The 15,972-nt window shown below is 50.4% G+C and overlaps 1 protein-coding gene across 4 annotated transcripts; it reads right to left on the bottom strand.

Annotated features, from left to right (window-relative positions):
* Window positions 1–853: 853 nt before the first annotated feature.
* On the bottom strand, window positions 854–15,680 carry LOC108155928 (probable ubiquitin carboxyl-terminal hydrolase FAF). 4 transcript variants are annotated; one of them, XM_033389784.1, is made up of 19 exons: window positions 15,264–15,679; window positions 13,363–14,218; window positions 12,527–12,675; window positions 11,225–12,447; window positions 9,272–11,158; window positions 7,843–9,214; window positions 7,338–7,758; window positions 6,960–7,275; window positions 6,731–6,884; window positions 6,511–6,661; window positions 6,141–6,449; window positions 5,964–6,075; window positions 5,785–5,894; window positions 5,373–5,724; window positions 5,036–5,307; window positions 4,379–4,970; window positions 3,851–4,309; window positions 3,124–3,467; window positions 2,289–2,368 (listed from the first exon to the last, which is right to left on the bottom strand). In XM_033389784.1, exons 2-18 carry the CDS (start codon window positions 13,755–13,757, stop codon window positions 3,135–3,137), a joined length of 8,607 nt encoding a protein of 2,868 aa, XP_033245675.1. In that variant the 5' UTR covers window positions 13,758–14,218; window positions 15,264–15,679; the 3' UTR covers window positions 2,289–2,368; window positions 3,124–3,134. The 4 variants fall into 4 exon arrangements, with proteins under 4 accessions (XP_017142570.1, XP_033245675.1, XP_033245676.1 ...); XM_033389785.1 differs by having other exon boundaries at window positions 7,843–9,211; XM_033389783.1 differs by having other exon boundaries at window positions 7,843–11,158; window positions 15,264–15,680.
* Window positions 15,681–15,972: the final 292 nt, after the last annotated feature.

Genomic DNA, 15,972 nt, shown 5'->3' with positions numbered 1-15,972 from the left:
ACTTCGAATAAAGCCAAAAGAGTCCTTACTTTTATCAAAAGCAGGTCTAAGCAATTCGTTGACCCTTTGTCTGGTCTCCCCACTGCCAAAAATTTTAAGATACTTATGTTCGAGTCTGTTGAAAAACAATTCCGTATCTTTGCCCTCCGTGGAGTTAAATGGGACCCTTCTAGACAACTTCCTTCTTATGCAAGTAGGCTGCGTCTCATTAAAATCCACTCTCTTAAAAGCCGTAGGATCTGTCATGCAGTTGTATTTCTCCACAAACTTATCTCTGGTGAGATTGAATCCAGTTCCTCATCAGTCTTATTAGTATTACTGTCCCGTCCCGCCGTTAAGGCATTACTTTTCGCTTCATATTCCACTCTCTCGAAATTATTGCCCTATTAATAATGGAAACACCATTTGATTTCCTTTGACAGTTGTGCTATTAAGGTCAAAATTTCTCTAATGAATAATTTAATTGAATTAATTTGAATCTTAAATTATTATCCCTTGTGCGTCTCGATTCGATCATCAATGTGTCGAGTGGTGTGGAAGCAATGACGTGCCCACCGCTGTTTTAAAAATTAGCAAAGAACTAAGGCTTTGGGATTGGTTTTAAAAAATTGTTTTATTTGTTTCGTCAATTTTGTTGTTGTTGAAGTTTAATGGATGTATAAGGTTTTATTCAGTTTTCTCGAACACACACATTTCTTAAATGTGCCTTAGCATTTTTTTTTTATGAATACATAATTAAAAATTGAGTTCCGTACATAATTTTGCGATTTATGGGATTCTGTTCTGTTGTGTTGGGTAAACGAATACGAAAAACAAAGACACGAAGACGAGAACTGAGAAAATGCGATGTGTGTCTGCTTACATTTCGCTTTTATTTTGCAACTTAAAACATAATAATTTAATAAATGTTTAACAAATTTCACTTAATACAAAACACTAATCAATTAAAAATATATATGTATATTATACTTAGTGTAAACAGAATCAAGTTTTTTTTTTTTGTTTGTTTTGTTTCTTTACGCTCGTTTCGCTTTAGTCCATTTTGCTCTTGAGTTTATACTGATTTTTTGTTTTGTTTTGTTTTGTTTCATTTTTGATTTATTTTACGAGTAGCATCCCATTTACTTGAGTTACGCGATTGAAATATGATTATGGAAACAGAGTTTCAGTTTCAGTTTCAGGCGAGAGTGAGAGTATGAGAGTACGATGGATGCAATTTGGTTTCATGCCCTAATTCTTCTTACAATCCGCCGATTCCGTGGTGTTTTTTTTTTTTTGTTTGTTTCCCCTAGTTTGTATTGTAATTTAATTATTATTATTATTATTATATGTATTCATTATTATTTTGTTTTTAATTTCTCTTTTGTTTTGTTTTGTTTTTCGATTAGTATTAAGGTTAAGGTTGCCTCGGCTTCAATACGTAATACATCATTTTATATACTATATAAATACAATTATATGGTACCGTAAACGTGCAACTTAACGCATCTTAGTTTTTATGAGTGTGTTGTGGGGTGTTTGTTTGTTTGTTTCTTTGTTAAATGTCTCGCGTGTGTGTGTTCAAAGTGTGTGTGTGTCTGTCTGTATCGTATCTGCAGTATCTGTATATCTATATCTGTTGTGTAGCCTGTGTGTATCTGTTGTGGTGAAAGGTAATTATAAAGTTCAATAACTAGTAAACACCTTCCTTCCGCGCTGCACTGCGGTTCGCTTCGTGCCTGGACTCTCGCCTCGATCACATGAGTACGAGTAATATATGCACTGCTTCTTCTGCCCTTCTTTTCTGTTAATATCTACGGATTTCGCTCTATAATTGTGTGTTTGTGTGTGTAATCGTATATATATATTAACCCCACTTAAGTCTCGTTTTCAACGGCGGGAGCTCCATTAATATAACACACCCGCACCGTTTGAATTGTCAGGCTGCTTTTGGTTCACTTAACGCTACGGATGCTCCTCCTAAGTTGATGCTCTCATGCTACTTTCTTGTTATTAATGCGATTACATGTGTTTTATTGCAAAGAACTCTTCGGTTTTCGGTTTTCTTGGGTTTCAATTCTTTCACTTCCTATCGTTTTTAAATCTCTGGTTTTCATATATAGTTTTTCTCTATCCCCGCTCCCGTCTCTGACGTTGTGCCGCCGCTGCTCGTGGGCCCTGTTATCGCTATTGTGGGCGTGCTGCTGCTGTTGTTGATTGTGACTGCCGCATCCGCTGCTCCTGTGACGGCTGCAGCCTTGGGTTTTGTGACCTCTGTAGTTGTGGTTACTGGGACTGCGACTGCTGTTGTCTCTGGCGCCGACGACTCTTCTGCCGTCTCGCAATTATTTTCCTCTGGCTTTCTTCTCCTTTCTTTCTTGCGATACTTCTGCGGAAATCAAAGAAGAATTAAAGTATTAGCCATGGAGATTGACCAGACGGTGAGGCATTCACTACATTCTACTGGGGTGCTATGTCATCAGCGTGTCTGCGCGTGCCAGGTAAGCAGTAATTATTGCATTCACTTCACTCTAGAGTGTGTTAGCAAACAGGTAATAATACAGGATACAGGATTAGTATAGCATCAAAGCTCATAGAGCACACATGGGACGACCAGCAATCTCCCAATCGTAGAAGCCGTTCTGCTATTTAAACCGTAACTACTTTCCGACGCATTTCCTACTTGAATTGAACACACGATAGTCATAGTCAGAAGACACCAATTTGCTATCAAATTATCAAGTAACCGCGTTGCTAGTTGCTAGTTCAAGAAGGATTACCCTTCTGGTTACTTTGTAGGTACTTTGGAACTAAAGGAATCGTTTGCATCATCTCTGTGTGGTCTATAATCTTTGATATTATCTATATATTGGACCTATTTGAGTGTAGTACCTGTGTGGCTGTGGAGCTGTTGTTGTTGTGTGTTTGTGTGCGTGTGGGAGGTGATTTGAGGAAGCTTGCAGTTGCAGTTGCACAACATAAAAGAAAAGCACATGGTGGGGGCACGGCCATGGCACGGGCACCAGTCGGACACCGTCCCCAGCAGAACATTAAAACATAAAAATGTGTGGGGGGGGTGGGCGGGTGGTTCGATTCGGGCGGGGTTTCGATTAAACACAAACTAACAAACGAATCTAAACTAACTTGGCGGCAAATTAAATTAAGCGGCTGGAGGAACTCTTGCTAATATCACCACGTAGTTGTTGTTGCTGCTGTTGTTGTTGTTGTTGCTGTTGTAGTTGTTGTTGTTGCAATAGTTGTTGTTGTTGTTTGGGTTGTAGCTGTAGTTGGAGTTGTGGTTGTTGTTGTTGTAGTTGTAGTTGATGTGACTGTAGTTTCAGTTTCTGTTGCGGATGTTGCTGTTGTTGTTGCGAATGTTGCGGATGTTGTGGCAGCTCCGCGGTCGTCACCTGCTGATGATGATGATGTGGGAACATCACCGGCGGCAGTTTTCCCCCCTTCGTGGCTGCGGTGCGATTGCGCAAGCCCTGCATTTACCGTATACGGGTTTTTTTGTTTTGGTTTTTTTTTTTCGAGGGACGAAAGGGAACAACCACAAATCAAACAACGAAACACCGCAAAAGGGTGGCAAAAATATATAGAGAAGAATTAGAAGAAAGTTACCATGTGTGTGGAGAAACATAGAGAGAGAGAGAGAGAGAGAGTTAGAAAGGAGGGGAGATAGTGAGAGAGAGAGAGAGATACAGGAGCTGCTGGGTAGAGTGTAGAGTGTATCCTTTGTGTCCTGTGTATGTTTTGGTGTTTCTGTTTCTGGTGGGACAGCTACTTGGCAGGAGACAATCCTTGGAATGGAAGTAGGGGACGCACTACTCGGCTACCTCTAGCCATCCTCCCCGCCAGTTACTCGTACCTTTTTCACTGATGATATCTCTATGTGATCCAGGCTGTTGGTCAGCCCGTTTATGTTCGCCGTGGTCTCCACTGTGGTCGTCTCTTGGGCACTGCTCTCCGTCTCGCTGTTTGCCCCGCTGCCAGTCGTCGCGCCCCCTCCAGTGGTTCCTCCAGTGGTGGCGGCGGAGCTGATGACAGTGGGTGCCACCGTTCCGAAGGGGCTGCTGCCTCCCGTCGATGTGTATGCCCCAAAGAGCTGGCGTGACAGACGCGGAATGGGATTGGTCTCGATGCGAGTCGGCCACGTCGATTGGTCACTGTTGATTATGGCGTTCGGCTTGTTCTCAGGCGTCGGATCAGAGCCGGACGTACCGGTCTCCGTCTGCGCAGCCGTGGGCTGCTGCTGCTGCTGCCCCGCCTCCTGCTTGTTCTCATCCAGATTGGAGTCCAAGTCGGATTCGTTATTCTCATCCTGATCCTGGCAAAAAAAGAGCGAACTCGAAAGCAAAAATGGTTAAGGAGGCATACAATTTCATGGAATATTCACCGTCTTCTCGCTAACCTCCTCCGGACAGAGCTCGTAGGCCAGGTTCCAGGTGTTCTTTGCCGACAGCGATCGCTCCAGCATGTAGCCGTTGGTGTTGTCGTTGCTCTGTGCTGGTGGCGACCACGAGTACGAGTTGTACTGACACCCGATGCCGCGCTGCCGCTCCAGCTCGTCTTGCAGCCACTCTACTGCAATGCTCCAGTGGCGCGAGATGGTCGGATTTGTGTTCAACATCTGCAGGGCAATCGGGGACTTGTGGAAGAGCTGCGTTAGGCATTTGATGATCTGATACGCGCGCTTCTGGTAGTGCGTCTTGGCCCGCTGTATCGTGTCCAGCAGGCCCTCCCGCTCCTCGGCGACGCCATTGAGGGCGTTGTGGATGCGATGGTGCTGCCAGGAGTCGTCGATCAGCAGAATGTTCAGCAGCAGATCCGTGTGGTGGCGCATATCGTGGCAGTAGGCGAAGCCACACTGCCACAGCAGTTCGGTGAGGACGGCCCGTGAGAAGTGCGGATTCTCCCAACTGCAGTACTGGAGCAGCTTCAGCCCCTCATCGCCCACGTTCGTGTCCTCGATGACTTTCTTGATGTATCTGAGAGTGGGAACGAAAGTGGATTGCAATTGTGGATTCATGCTGCCACAGATCTTAGATCTTACCCTGTTCTGTTAAAGAGGAGGTCCATGCACTCGCTGGACAGCGGCGTTAGCTCTTCGTGGGCCACACTGGAGTCCTTGAAGGGATTGGGCAGGGGACTGGCCTGTGGACTGCCCGTCTGATTGGAGCTCTGGCACTTGTCGCTCACGTCGCTGCATCGCACCAGATGCGAGACCACCTGATGGAGCTTGCTGAACTCCGGATACTGGTACTTGATGGACGGACCAGGCCCATCGTCCAGCGCCACCAGCATAAACTGCAGCGGCACATTGAGCTGCGGGGATACCACGGAAACCATTAAACATGAATGTGCCATTGACAATCATTGACAATACGCACCTTCAGTAGCTGCTGCTTCTCGCGCGTCCCCAGACCCACGTACATGCTGAACAAACTGAAATAGTGGGGCAAGTGCTTGCCGTAGTCGGCCGCCTCGGACTTGAGCAGGCGCAGCACACTGATGAGCACCTGTTCGCAGAGATTGGTGCCCTCGTAGCCGACCAGCGGGTCATCGTTGATGGCGAAATGGCAGAAGAACACAACCAACTTGACAAACACGGCGCGCACCTCCGGCGACGGGGCCATCAGTATGTATTCCCCGAGACGCGATGGTGGGGAGAGCAGGGCATGATTGGCAAACCATTTGCGCACCAGCGCCGAGGAACGTATGTGATGTGAAAGCGTATCGTACCTGCAACGCACAAAATGCATGCATTCCCATGAATCCTGTAGGCAAAACCCATTCACTCACCATTCAATGACGGGGCCGCGTAGCGACTTCTTCGTGCGGAAACCTGTGTGAAACAGAAACTGCGATGCCAATTGGACGCCCAACAGGGACAGCTCCTCGGCAGCGGGTGTCTGGTCAGAAAGGAATATAATTATTTAGTGGAAGTGATTAGATCCGATTTGGATATCCAGAGAACTCACAATCTTATCGCTCCTCGCCGAGGGTATACTACAGCTGACAAGCTTTTTAATAAAATTGAAAAACTCTACGGAGAAAATGCTACGTGAATGCAGAAACCGTATGTTTTGATGTCTGCGAAAGGGATTAGATGAAGGATTAGGGAAATGAGACATATATGGTGCACTCGTAACACTCACCTAACGCTCCTCTCGATGGGCTTGGGCAGTGGCAGTACCATATTCCGGCTTTCGGTGAGCGACAATTGCTCTACGCTCGGCTCGAACGGCACGGGCGTCTGATCGCAGCGGGTGTAGAACAGCATGTAGGCATTCCACCAGCGCTTCTGGCGGCGATACTGCATACGCTTTAGATTGTTGTCATAGATCTCGCCCATGTAGTCGCCGCCAAAGCATTGAGCCTTCATTTCTTCGTCCTCGTGCATTTTGCATTCGGTCACCTCGCCATCGTCAAACTTGTACCATTGGCATTTGCCATTCGCTGGGTTTCTGTAAGGGATTTGGGTGTTAGGAATGGATTTTAAGGATGCAGGAGACTGCCGGCACTCACTTGGAGAGTATGTAGCTGAAGTAATGGCCGCCGGATGCCTGGCCGCTGTGCACCACGATGCCCGTCAGTTCGTATTTTGTTGTTTCAACATTTGTTTGACAATTATCACCCACCTCCACCACCTCGCCCTCGAGCTTAGCTAGGCCAGAAACTGTGTACAAGAGAGAAACAGAGCAGTGGATTAGAGTCCTGTGGTCCCAGAGGACCTGCGAGGACTCACCTGTGTAGGGCTCCATATCCAGGATACGAGGAAACTCAAAATAATCATTAAACTTAATCGCACAGACGCGCTCGTAGTCGTATTCAAAGCGCTTCAATTGTATGGCTAACACGGGTGGCAGCTTCTTCACACATAGCCGCTTAACGGTAACTACCTGTTGGGGGCACACAGAGAGGTAGAGACATGTAGAGCATGTGGCACAGATGTGAGACAGAATCGTTTTCTTTACTTTTTTATCACATTTATCACAATGGTATGCATCGGCTCCCTCGAGCAGCTCCCCCTTGACGTACTGCTCCAGAGATTCGGTTAATGAGCTATGATTCCTAATATCGACACTAAATACACTAAATGGTTCCTCTTTGGAGTAGCGATGCGGACACTCTTGACAGATCTTCTGATCGCTGAACGATCCGCCCAGCGTGGCGTTCATCAGCTGCGGCTGCCCCAATGCCTTGAGGCCCTCGTCGAGGCTCTCGAACAGGGACATAAAGAACTCCACGGCATCCTGCTGTTCGCGCAGATTCACTGGCTCGCCTTGCAACCTACAAACGACAGAGATTCAGTTTATTGAGATACTCCAGACACATGGATGTTCCTTTCTCACTTGAAATGCGTCCAGAGACCGCGTGGCACATAGAACTGCAGTGCACTGTGACCGAGATGGGCGAATATGGCCTGGACATGCTTCAGGATTACCACATGGTAGTTCTTGCGCACGGACGTGGACTCATCCTCCCCAGCTAGGGAAGCCGAAAACGATACAATCGCCGCAGAGGGGACCGAAAAAAAGGCCGCCCCCAGGCTGGCAGTTGTCATCTCTGAATCACCGCTGAAGTCCTCGCCATCGTTGGTGGCCGCCCCATGGGCTTTCAGTATGCCCACGCGCACCGCCGGCACCATATAGAGCTGCTGCAGCACCGAGTTCATGTAGCAGGTGGCCCCAGCGTTTTTCAGACCACAGAAACCTTTGCTGGGCCTGGCGCCCACCGGCGGCAAGTAGTCCCATTCGCGCAGCGGATCGGTGTCTGCACAAAACAAAAAGGGGTATAGCGAAAAGTTAGGTGAGTAAAGAGAGGGTAAAGCCCATCCCAGACCTTGGCTGTACTCACCCGTGCAGACGAAATCAATGAGTGTATTGGTGAGTAGCTTCATATTAGGAACACAGAGCTGGCACAAGGCTATGAGGAGATCGCAAGCGGCTGCTATTGTGTGTGGACTGCGGCAGACGGGCGGTGGTACGGTGTCCTGCCTGAGGGTGCCGTGTCGTCGTAAATGCAGATATTCACGCGATGCCGTAAATAGAAAGTCATCGATGAGCTCGTGTATCAGTTCGTTGAGCTGGGCCTTCGAGTCGGGCACCAGAAAGAACATCAGCTCCTTGGCCAAGCACAGGTGTCCCTCGAGCAGCTCCTCGTGCACTTGGGTGTCCCCCGTGGCCTTGACATTCTCGCGTATCTTCTGCAGCCACTTGATCTCGTCCCCCAGCAGATCTTCGCCAATCTGCAGGGGCCAGTTGTAGATGCAACCGTAGGACAGAGTGCGGCACAGAACCGAAAAGAACTCGGCGCAGGTGGCCTCGTACTGGGGCACCAGCGTCTTCAAGGCGCTCACCAGCAGATTAACCATGTAAATGAACGGACGGCGATCGCCGGCACAGTAGGTGGAGGCGAGGAACAGCTGCTCGGAGGCCACCTGTCGCACGTGCCGCAGGGGATTCTTCAGCACAATGGAGGTGATGAATTTCGCCCAATTGGCATCGCCGCTGAGCGCCTCGTTGGCGCTCGGATTGAGAATGAACGAGATGGTGAGCACTTCGAGAGCCTCCTTGCACATGCTAAAGTCCTGGCTGTCCGGCACGACCACCTCATCCTCAAAATCGCAGCCGTTGCTGCTGCCCAAGGCTTGCAGATTGCCGCAGGAGGAGGCCCAGGCCAGTTGCACCACCGCCTTAATGGTGGAGATGTCCGGACAGGACCACTGCAGCGTGGAGCTGAAGAGCGCGCGACAGCGTTCGCCCTCCTGGCTGGCGGAGAGCATCTCCCGGGCCAGCAACACCGCCAGCTTGGCCGAAATGGCCCTCAGCGTGCCCTGCGAACTGTTCGGGGTGCTCGAAAAGTTCTGCTTCAGTATGTCCACCTGGGAGCGGGCTCCATTATCATAGTCGCAGATCATCGGCTCATCGCCCACGCGCGACAGCACGCTCCCGACAATGTAGAGGAACAGTTTGGCCAGCCGCAGCACGCACTGGAAGGAAGCACGCTTCGTGTGCATATCGGCGCTGGGCAGAAAGTTGTTCTTGGTCAGCAGCTCCAGCACAAAGTGGGCGCACCCCGAGTGCATCCAGGCGGACTGCACCTGCAGCGCCGACTCTCCCAGCGGTTCCAAGGCGGGTATCAGCAGGCCATGCAGCACACTAAGGTTGTACAGCACTTGGGCGGGCGTCGGATGCAGGTACATCTGTTCGGGGGTGCAGCTCTCCTGCTGGAAAGATGCCCCGTGAAAAGGCTGTCGTATGCAGATCAATCTTTGAGCACTTACCCCTTCAGTCTCGCCTGCCGTCTCATCTGCCGCCTCCCCGTCCTTGGCGACTGCCTTCTCTTGTGCTGCCTTGGGCACGCGACACATCAGCTGTAGCTGCCGCATGGTCTGCCTGTCGCAGGGCAGCAGATGCAGCAACACCTTGGCACTGTCCCGCAGGCGACCGTGCTCCAGCTCGCTTCCCAGTTGATAGAGCTTCAGAAAGAACTCCGTGTACTGATAGTTCTGGGAGATAATCACCCCGGGGAGGGTGCTCTCAGACTCCACGCGCTGCATGTCGGGGCAGGGCCGTGGCGGGGAGCCGGTGCTCGAGTCGCTGGAGGAGTCCAGGTCGCTGGCGAGGCCAGAGCCCACGGGCGTGAGTTTGGCGGTGAGGATCATCTTGTCGCGTATTGTGTACTGGTAGAGGGGATTGATCTCGTCGGAGACCTCGATCATCTCCCCGTTGGTGTAGAACAGATCCACCTTGATGTTGGTGGTGGAGGTGCCCTTGATGCGCTTCAGTAGATTCCGCTTGAAGGCCGCCACCGTCTCGTTGCTGTGCGTCACAATCTCGAGGTCGTCAATGGGTCGTCCGGGATTCTGGAACCGGATGTACAGACTAGTGTTCTTGCCACGCGTCACGCGGCTGAGGGGCAGGTGGATGCGATCGCCGCTGAACGAGCGATCGCATTCCTTAATGTACTCCTGCAGAACCTTGATGATGCGGCACATCTTCTCCGCCTCGATGAACCGCATCTTTGTGTCCTTCGAGTCGTTCGAGTTGTCCGCCTGGTTGTTGGGGTCGTCCGCCTCCTCCTGCAGCTGCGTGTTGCCCAGGATCACAATGTTGCCATAGTGGGTGCGCAGACGCGAGCAGCACTCGCCGATGAACATCTCGTGGAACTCGGAAATGTTCTCCAACAGTCGGGGCCCCAGGGCGGTGGACACTTCCTTCAGGAGATCGATTGCTTTGCTGGCAATCTCCTCGCCGCCGGTGGTTATCACGCGCCACAGATAGTCCTTGCCTATGAGATCCTCGTTGTCCAGTATATAGCCCCGATGGATGGCCTTCAGCTTGTCCTCCTTCGAGTTGACGGCCTTGAAGAACCGCTCGAAGCACTTGATGCCGCTCTCCGTGAGCAGATGCGGGTCCAGCTGCAGGATGTTGTTCTCGAAGAAGTCCTTGTTGATGCCCGGATCAAGGTCCGGCTCCTCGCCCATCAGTTTACCGAACCAGCGGAAACACTCCTCGCGATCCGACGGAAACACCGCGCTCACCGCCAGACAGTGCCAGATCTGTTTCGCCTGATCGGCGCACAGCCAGAGCTGCCCGTCCTTCAGCAGGAACTTGAGAAACTCGAGGCGCTCGGAGATCTGCGCCTGATGGGGAAACCGATTGTCGATCAGTATCGCGGCGGGCTCCAGGCCTGGCGTCTCGGCCACCAGCTGGCGCACCTTCTCCATGTAGGCGGTAAGGCTGTTGGTGACCAGGATGACCAAAGAGTACTCGTTCTGCAGCCGCTCGATCACCTGCTGGCGGTTGGTGGACGTCTGCGTGCGCGGCGCATGATTGGGCGTCGTGTCGTACAGGCAACAGATGTCACGGATCAGCCGCAGGGCGGGCAGCACCCACGAATCGCCGGCCTTTAGCTCGCCCACGCACTTGTCCAGCCAAATAGTTTTCTGGGCGTCGCGCTCCTGCGAGCAGCTGTAGTCGAGGATCTTGACGTGCGCCCCCAAGGCCTGGTCGAGCACCTCCGGCGGCACCTCCTTGCTGTGGGCCAGCGTCCAGAACAGCTTGAGCACCTTCTGGGCCATCACACCGTTCTTATCGTCCTCGGCCAAGCGCCGGATAAGCTCCAGCAGACGCTCTCGCTGACGCTTGTTGGCCGTCGTCATGCTGGCCTGCAAAAAAAAACGCACACAGAATAAGAAATGCGAATCCCGTTTGATATTTCGTTTGAGTCTCACCTGAAACGCCTCGAAGAGATGATCCAGCTGTTCGGGCGTGAAGTCCCAGGCCAGTTTGGCCAACAGATCGTGCACGTTCTTTACGATGGCCTCGTGCTTGCCCGCCTGGGCACGCCACACGGCATCCAGATCGTCCAGCGTTAGGGCCTGCTCTTTGATCAGGAAGCGTATGATTTTCTCCAGCTTTTCCACATACTGCGGCTGATGCAGCGAGTCTTTGAGTACGATGCCCAGCACATCGGATGCCTTGATCCACTGGGCCATGCGCTCCGCCGTCAGCCAGTCCATATCGTCCTCGGGCAGGGAGTGTGGCAGTGGTTGAGAGCGATGCGAGTAGTAGGCCACCGAGGTCAGAACCTTGTTGATCTCGTTCAGGGCATTCATTTTGCCATTGAAGCTGGAGACCTGCAGCAGGCGAAGGATCATCTTCAGGCGGAACATCTCCAGGTCGCGTATAAGGTCCTCCTGGCCGGACAGGCGGCCCGCCAGGAAACGCGCAGACTTTACTATGCCATTAATGTAGTCGTTGCGCCCCTCGGGCTTCACCTCGCGCTTCAGTTCCTCGTCGGTGAAGCTGTCCAGCAGATCGAGGACCACATTCCAAGTGGGCATAAAGTACTTGGCAATGGTGGCGGGCGTGAGGAGCTCGTGACACTGGCCAAACGGCCGCAAAAGGCTGTATATCACCGCCAGAGTCAAACGATTGTCCTGTCCGCCCTCCTCGCCGCCTTCGCTGGAGGAGGATCCGCCACTCTTGATGGCCGGTACCTTATTTTGGTTACGCTTCAACAGCTCCAGCCCCTTGTTGAATCGCTCAAGCAGATTGTCGAAGCCACCCAGCTGTCCGAAGCGATTTATGAGATCCACAAGCCAGCCGCGTGCACTCTTCGGCTCTGGCGGCGGCCTCGCGTACAACTTGTTGCTGTCCAGCGGTCCCCAGATGCAGTCGGGCGTCGCAAAGCATTCCGGCTGGCGGGCCGCATTGAACGCATTGAACTTATTCTCCGGATCGAAGACAATGGCCAGCAGATCGAGCAGGTAGGGATTGTCACGCACCATATGTATGGCAATGAGATGCAACAGCTTGCCGCAGGACACCAGGATGCAATGATGGATGTTGTACTTCCACGAGTTGACAGCCTCATCCGTTAAGATCTTTGCAAACGAAGTGCTCAGCCCATTCCGATAGAACTCCACACACGGCTCGCAGTCGTGATCCACGCCTGAGAATCGAACGAAAATCGAGAATATATTATCGATTAAAGAGTCCCTTGTCCTCCTCGCATGTGAGACGTGACTTACCGGCTAGGGTCAGCTCAATGGCTGCGTTTAGGAGCACCTCTAGTTCCTGCTCGGGCAGTACGGGCACCACCCATCGGGGATTGGATATCTTTTGGGTCAGCGATCGCAGTTTGGTTGTGGGAAACAATGATATCAGCTTCTCTGGTGGCCTGGAGAGAGAGACAACAAACAAACGATGTGAGTGAGAGTGTGTGTGAGTGAGAGTGTGTGTGAGAGCGTGTGTGTGTGTTAGAGATGGAGGGAGGCTAATCAACAAAAGACAGCTGATAAGATTGAATATCTCTCGAAACGAACGATTCGAGCAGTTTAAAAATAGTTTCTGACTATCGTAATGGAAAAGTAGAGGTTTTTCTTTTTGCGCAAACACAATTATTGTTGTTCTTTGCCCCTTGCTTATGATTCGCAGGCGCCGACACGAGTTCTGCGAGCACGACCGGAAACATTTGTTTGCTTTGGAAGGTATTTGTTTAGATCGGATGACGACAATAAGGGACATGCCGTTTAGCATTCAGCTATTAATTGACTCGCGAAAGCACGCTTTAATGAATTTATTATTCACAGGGTTTTTTGATGCGGACCCAACCCTAGACAAATAGCAAATGCACAAGGGGGATGGGTTGGGTTATGCTGCGCAAAAGTAAACAGAGAACGAGGCCTGTAGGGCGGGGGGGAATGGGAAGGGCCCAAATGGCAAATACGCGAAAGACTTCTGCTCTAATTAAGTGCAATAAACTACGCACTAAACCTCTTCTCGCTCGTTCGTTCATTCGATGTTCCTTCCTTTTCCCGCTAATTGGGAGCAATCATGCAAAGCTCCTCCGGACACGCCCACTTACACTATTGTGACGATGCTGTCCACACTGCTGACCGACGACGATCCGACCACACTGTCAGCGTCTGCACTTGTGCTGGCCGGCGTTTGCTCCTGATTGTTGCCGCTACCGCCACCGCCACCGCCGCCGCTGCTGCTGCTGCTGCTGGTGGTGTCTATGCCACCTCCGGCAGAGCTACCTCCCCCAGCACTGCTTCCCGCACTGCTCGGCATGCTCGATGTCGATGTCGTGACTGTGACAGTCCCTGAGCTAGCGCTAGTGACAGTTCCCGTTCCAGCTCCTCCTGTTGTCCCCATTCCCGACATGGAACTCTGAGCCGGACTCGTGGTGGTTGTGGCTGTTGTAGTTGCGCTGCTGGTCGGCTGTCCAGTGGTTTGCCTGCGCGTATCGAACGTCATTGTGGTTGTTCTTGAAGCGTTGTGGCTGCCTTAGCAGCGCCTTCGTTGCCGTCGTCGTGGGTGGGGTGGACGTGTAACGGGGTTGAGTGGAGGGGAACTGGGGAGAGCTCTAGTCCTTGTGGTGTGATTGTAATCCTACTGCAGTCTGCACTGGGCGGCTATTTGGCTTTTGATTGGCTATGGCAGTCCTGGGTTCTGGTTCTGGTTCCGTTTCCTTTTCTGTGTTGCCTGTTGTCTGGTTAGCTATTTGAGGCACTGTTGGTCGAGACAATTTGGGGCGACTCCCGGGATCGGTCCCGGCTGCGGGCGGATGGGCTCGTCTTTCCTTATTGTCCTGCTCCAATAAGAGCTATTGCCCCGTGCACGCTCGTGTTCGTGTTTTGCACTGCTTTTCGCGGCGCGTTGCGTTTAGTTTACATATTCCTTCACAGCAGCGGTCACAATTTGCAAAAATCTATAAACTGCAACGAAGTAAGAAAAAAGAAGAAAGAAGCAAATAAATACAGGCGCACAAGGGAGACCGAAAAAGCACACACGCACACAACAAACACACACATGCAATCAACACTCGCGCACGCACCAGCCTGTATGTGTATATGTGCACATGGATGTTACTGTGTGTGTGTGTGTGTGAGTGCAGTGTGTACGTATGGGTAGCAACTTGGCACGAGAGCCTTTTGGGTTGGAATATGAAAAATCAATATTATTTAATAGACGGGAGCGAGGAGCGAGCAGCAAGCGCCAAATAATGCTCCAAAAGCACACAAATAATGCTCTCCCTCTCTATAGGCTGCTCGCTCGCTACGTCGGTGTCGGTGTCGGTCGCTCACCGCTCAGCCACACACACTCACGCAACGCCGAATCAGCCGCTGCGGAAATGTGTACGGGTGTGTGAGTGAATTTAATTTTATGTTGTTTTTGTTTTACGCTGCTCTCCCTCTTCACCCTCTCTTCCTCTCTGGTTCTTATTTATTTATTGTTTTTTTGTGTTTTTAGGCAAACAAAGAACATTTTTTCTCCCGAAAATTACATCACGTCGCTGTCCTATTCCACACTCCCTACCCGCACACTCCCCTCCACGTACACTACACCACTCTCACCCGGCTACATCCTTATGAGGAATGTCGGTCGGTGGGTGGGGGGTGGTGAAAATAACTACGCATAAAGATTTCGCAAGTTTTCGTACCCCTCGGCCGCACCATTTATTTGTTGGTTCTAGGCTCCAAGACAACTGTGCAAAGATACAAAATAAAATTAATATGTTCCGCTGCCCATCGTACCGACGATGGTGGGGGTTGCTGGTGGCAGAACGTTGCTGGGGCGGAGGCACCATAGAGAGAGATTTAGGAGATCAGGACACTGACGGGAATCACTAAAGGATATGTGGCAGAGCGGCTTTCGATTGTTTTCCACTCGTTTTTCGTTTTTCACATTCACAATATACACACACAGGCCAGGCCACATATTTATTTGCGAATCGAGCGAGCGAACAGGCACACAACTCACCCATTTTTCCTATCCACCCAAAAAAATTATCACTTTGCGTCCTAATCGTTACTACTCTTGCACAATTCGAGCGTATATATCTTACAGTTAAATTTGGGTTTTAAAATTTCATAGTGCACACTCAAAATGTTTAGAAACTATTTTTCGCGAATTTTTTTCTGGCCTCTAAGCTTACAGATCAGCCGGCCAATAGACAAAATGGCGTCTGCTTTGGTGTTGTTTTATTCGAGAGTACTTGCCAGTGCTCTGGATGTGCTTGGCTTTAGTTGATGGGCTGCTCCTCCCACAACTAGTCTAATTTCATTGCAAGTGCAATATTTCGTTAGATTAGTGTATTTTATTTATTTTCTTTGCTAGAGTTGTGCAGTTCAGGTCTGAACTAGTTTGAACTGAACAAGTTCAATTAGTGCTTTTCAGCAGTGCTGCCGCCTCGCAGTAAGTTCTCCGATTTGCGTTTATCGAACTAGTACCAGAATCAGGGGGGCCGTTATGGTATTTTTAATACTTTTCCGTATTTTTTGAGGTCAAAATTGAACGGTATATCAGTATATAATGGTATATTTTGTCAATCTCATCAATCTATTAAATATTATTTTCAACGGTATACAGAAATGCAATAAAAGCAAGTATTTAAAAAAGGCCAGTCAAGTAGAAAAATAATTCATCAATCGTAAAAAACTATGTAGGCATGGCTTAATGTTCTATATAG

This window comes from Drosophila miranda, chromosome 2, assembly GCF_003369915.1.
Source record: "Drosophila miranda strain MSH22 chromosome 2, D.miranda_PacBio2.1, whole genome shotgun sequence".
Taxonomy (NCBI): domain Eukaryota; kingdom Metazoa; phylum Arthropoda; class Insecta; order Diptera; family Drosophilidae; genus Drosophila; species Drosophila miranda.
This window is presented reverse-complemented; position numbering and strand designations above follow the sequence as displayed.

Excerpts from the sequence above, each read along its gene's own strand:
- LOC108155928 (XM_033389783.1), bottom strand. The coding sequence starts at position 13,757 with ATGACGTTCGATACGCGCAGGCAAACCACTGGACAGCCGACCAGCAGC. Across the intron at positions 6,662-6,730 it reads GGATATGGAGCCCTACACAG|TTTCTGGCCTAGCTAAGCTC; the intron begins GTGAGTCCTCGC and ends TCTTGTACACAG. Across the intron at positions 6,076-6,140 it reads CCCATCGAGAGGAGCGTTAG|ACATCAAAACATACGGTTTC; the intron begins GTGAGTGTTACG and ends TCCCTTTCGCAG.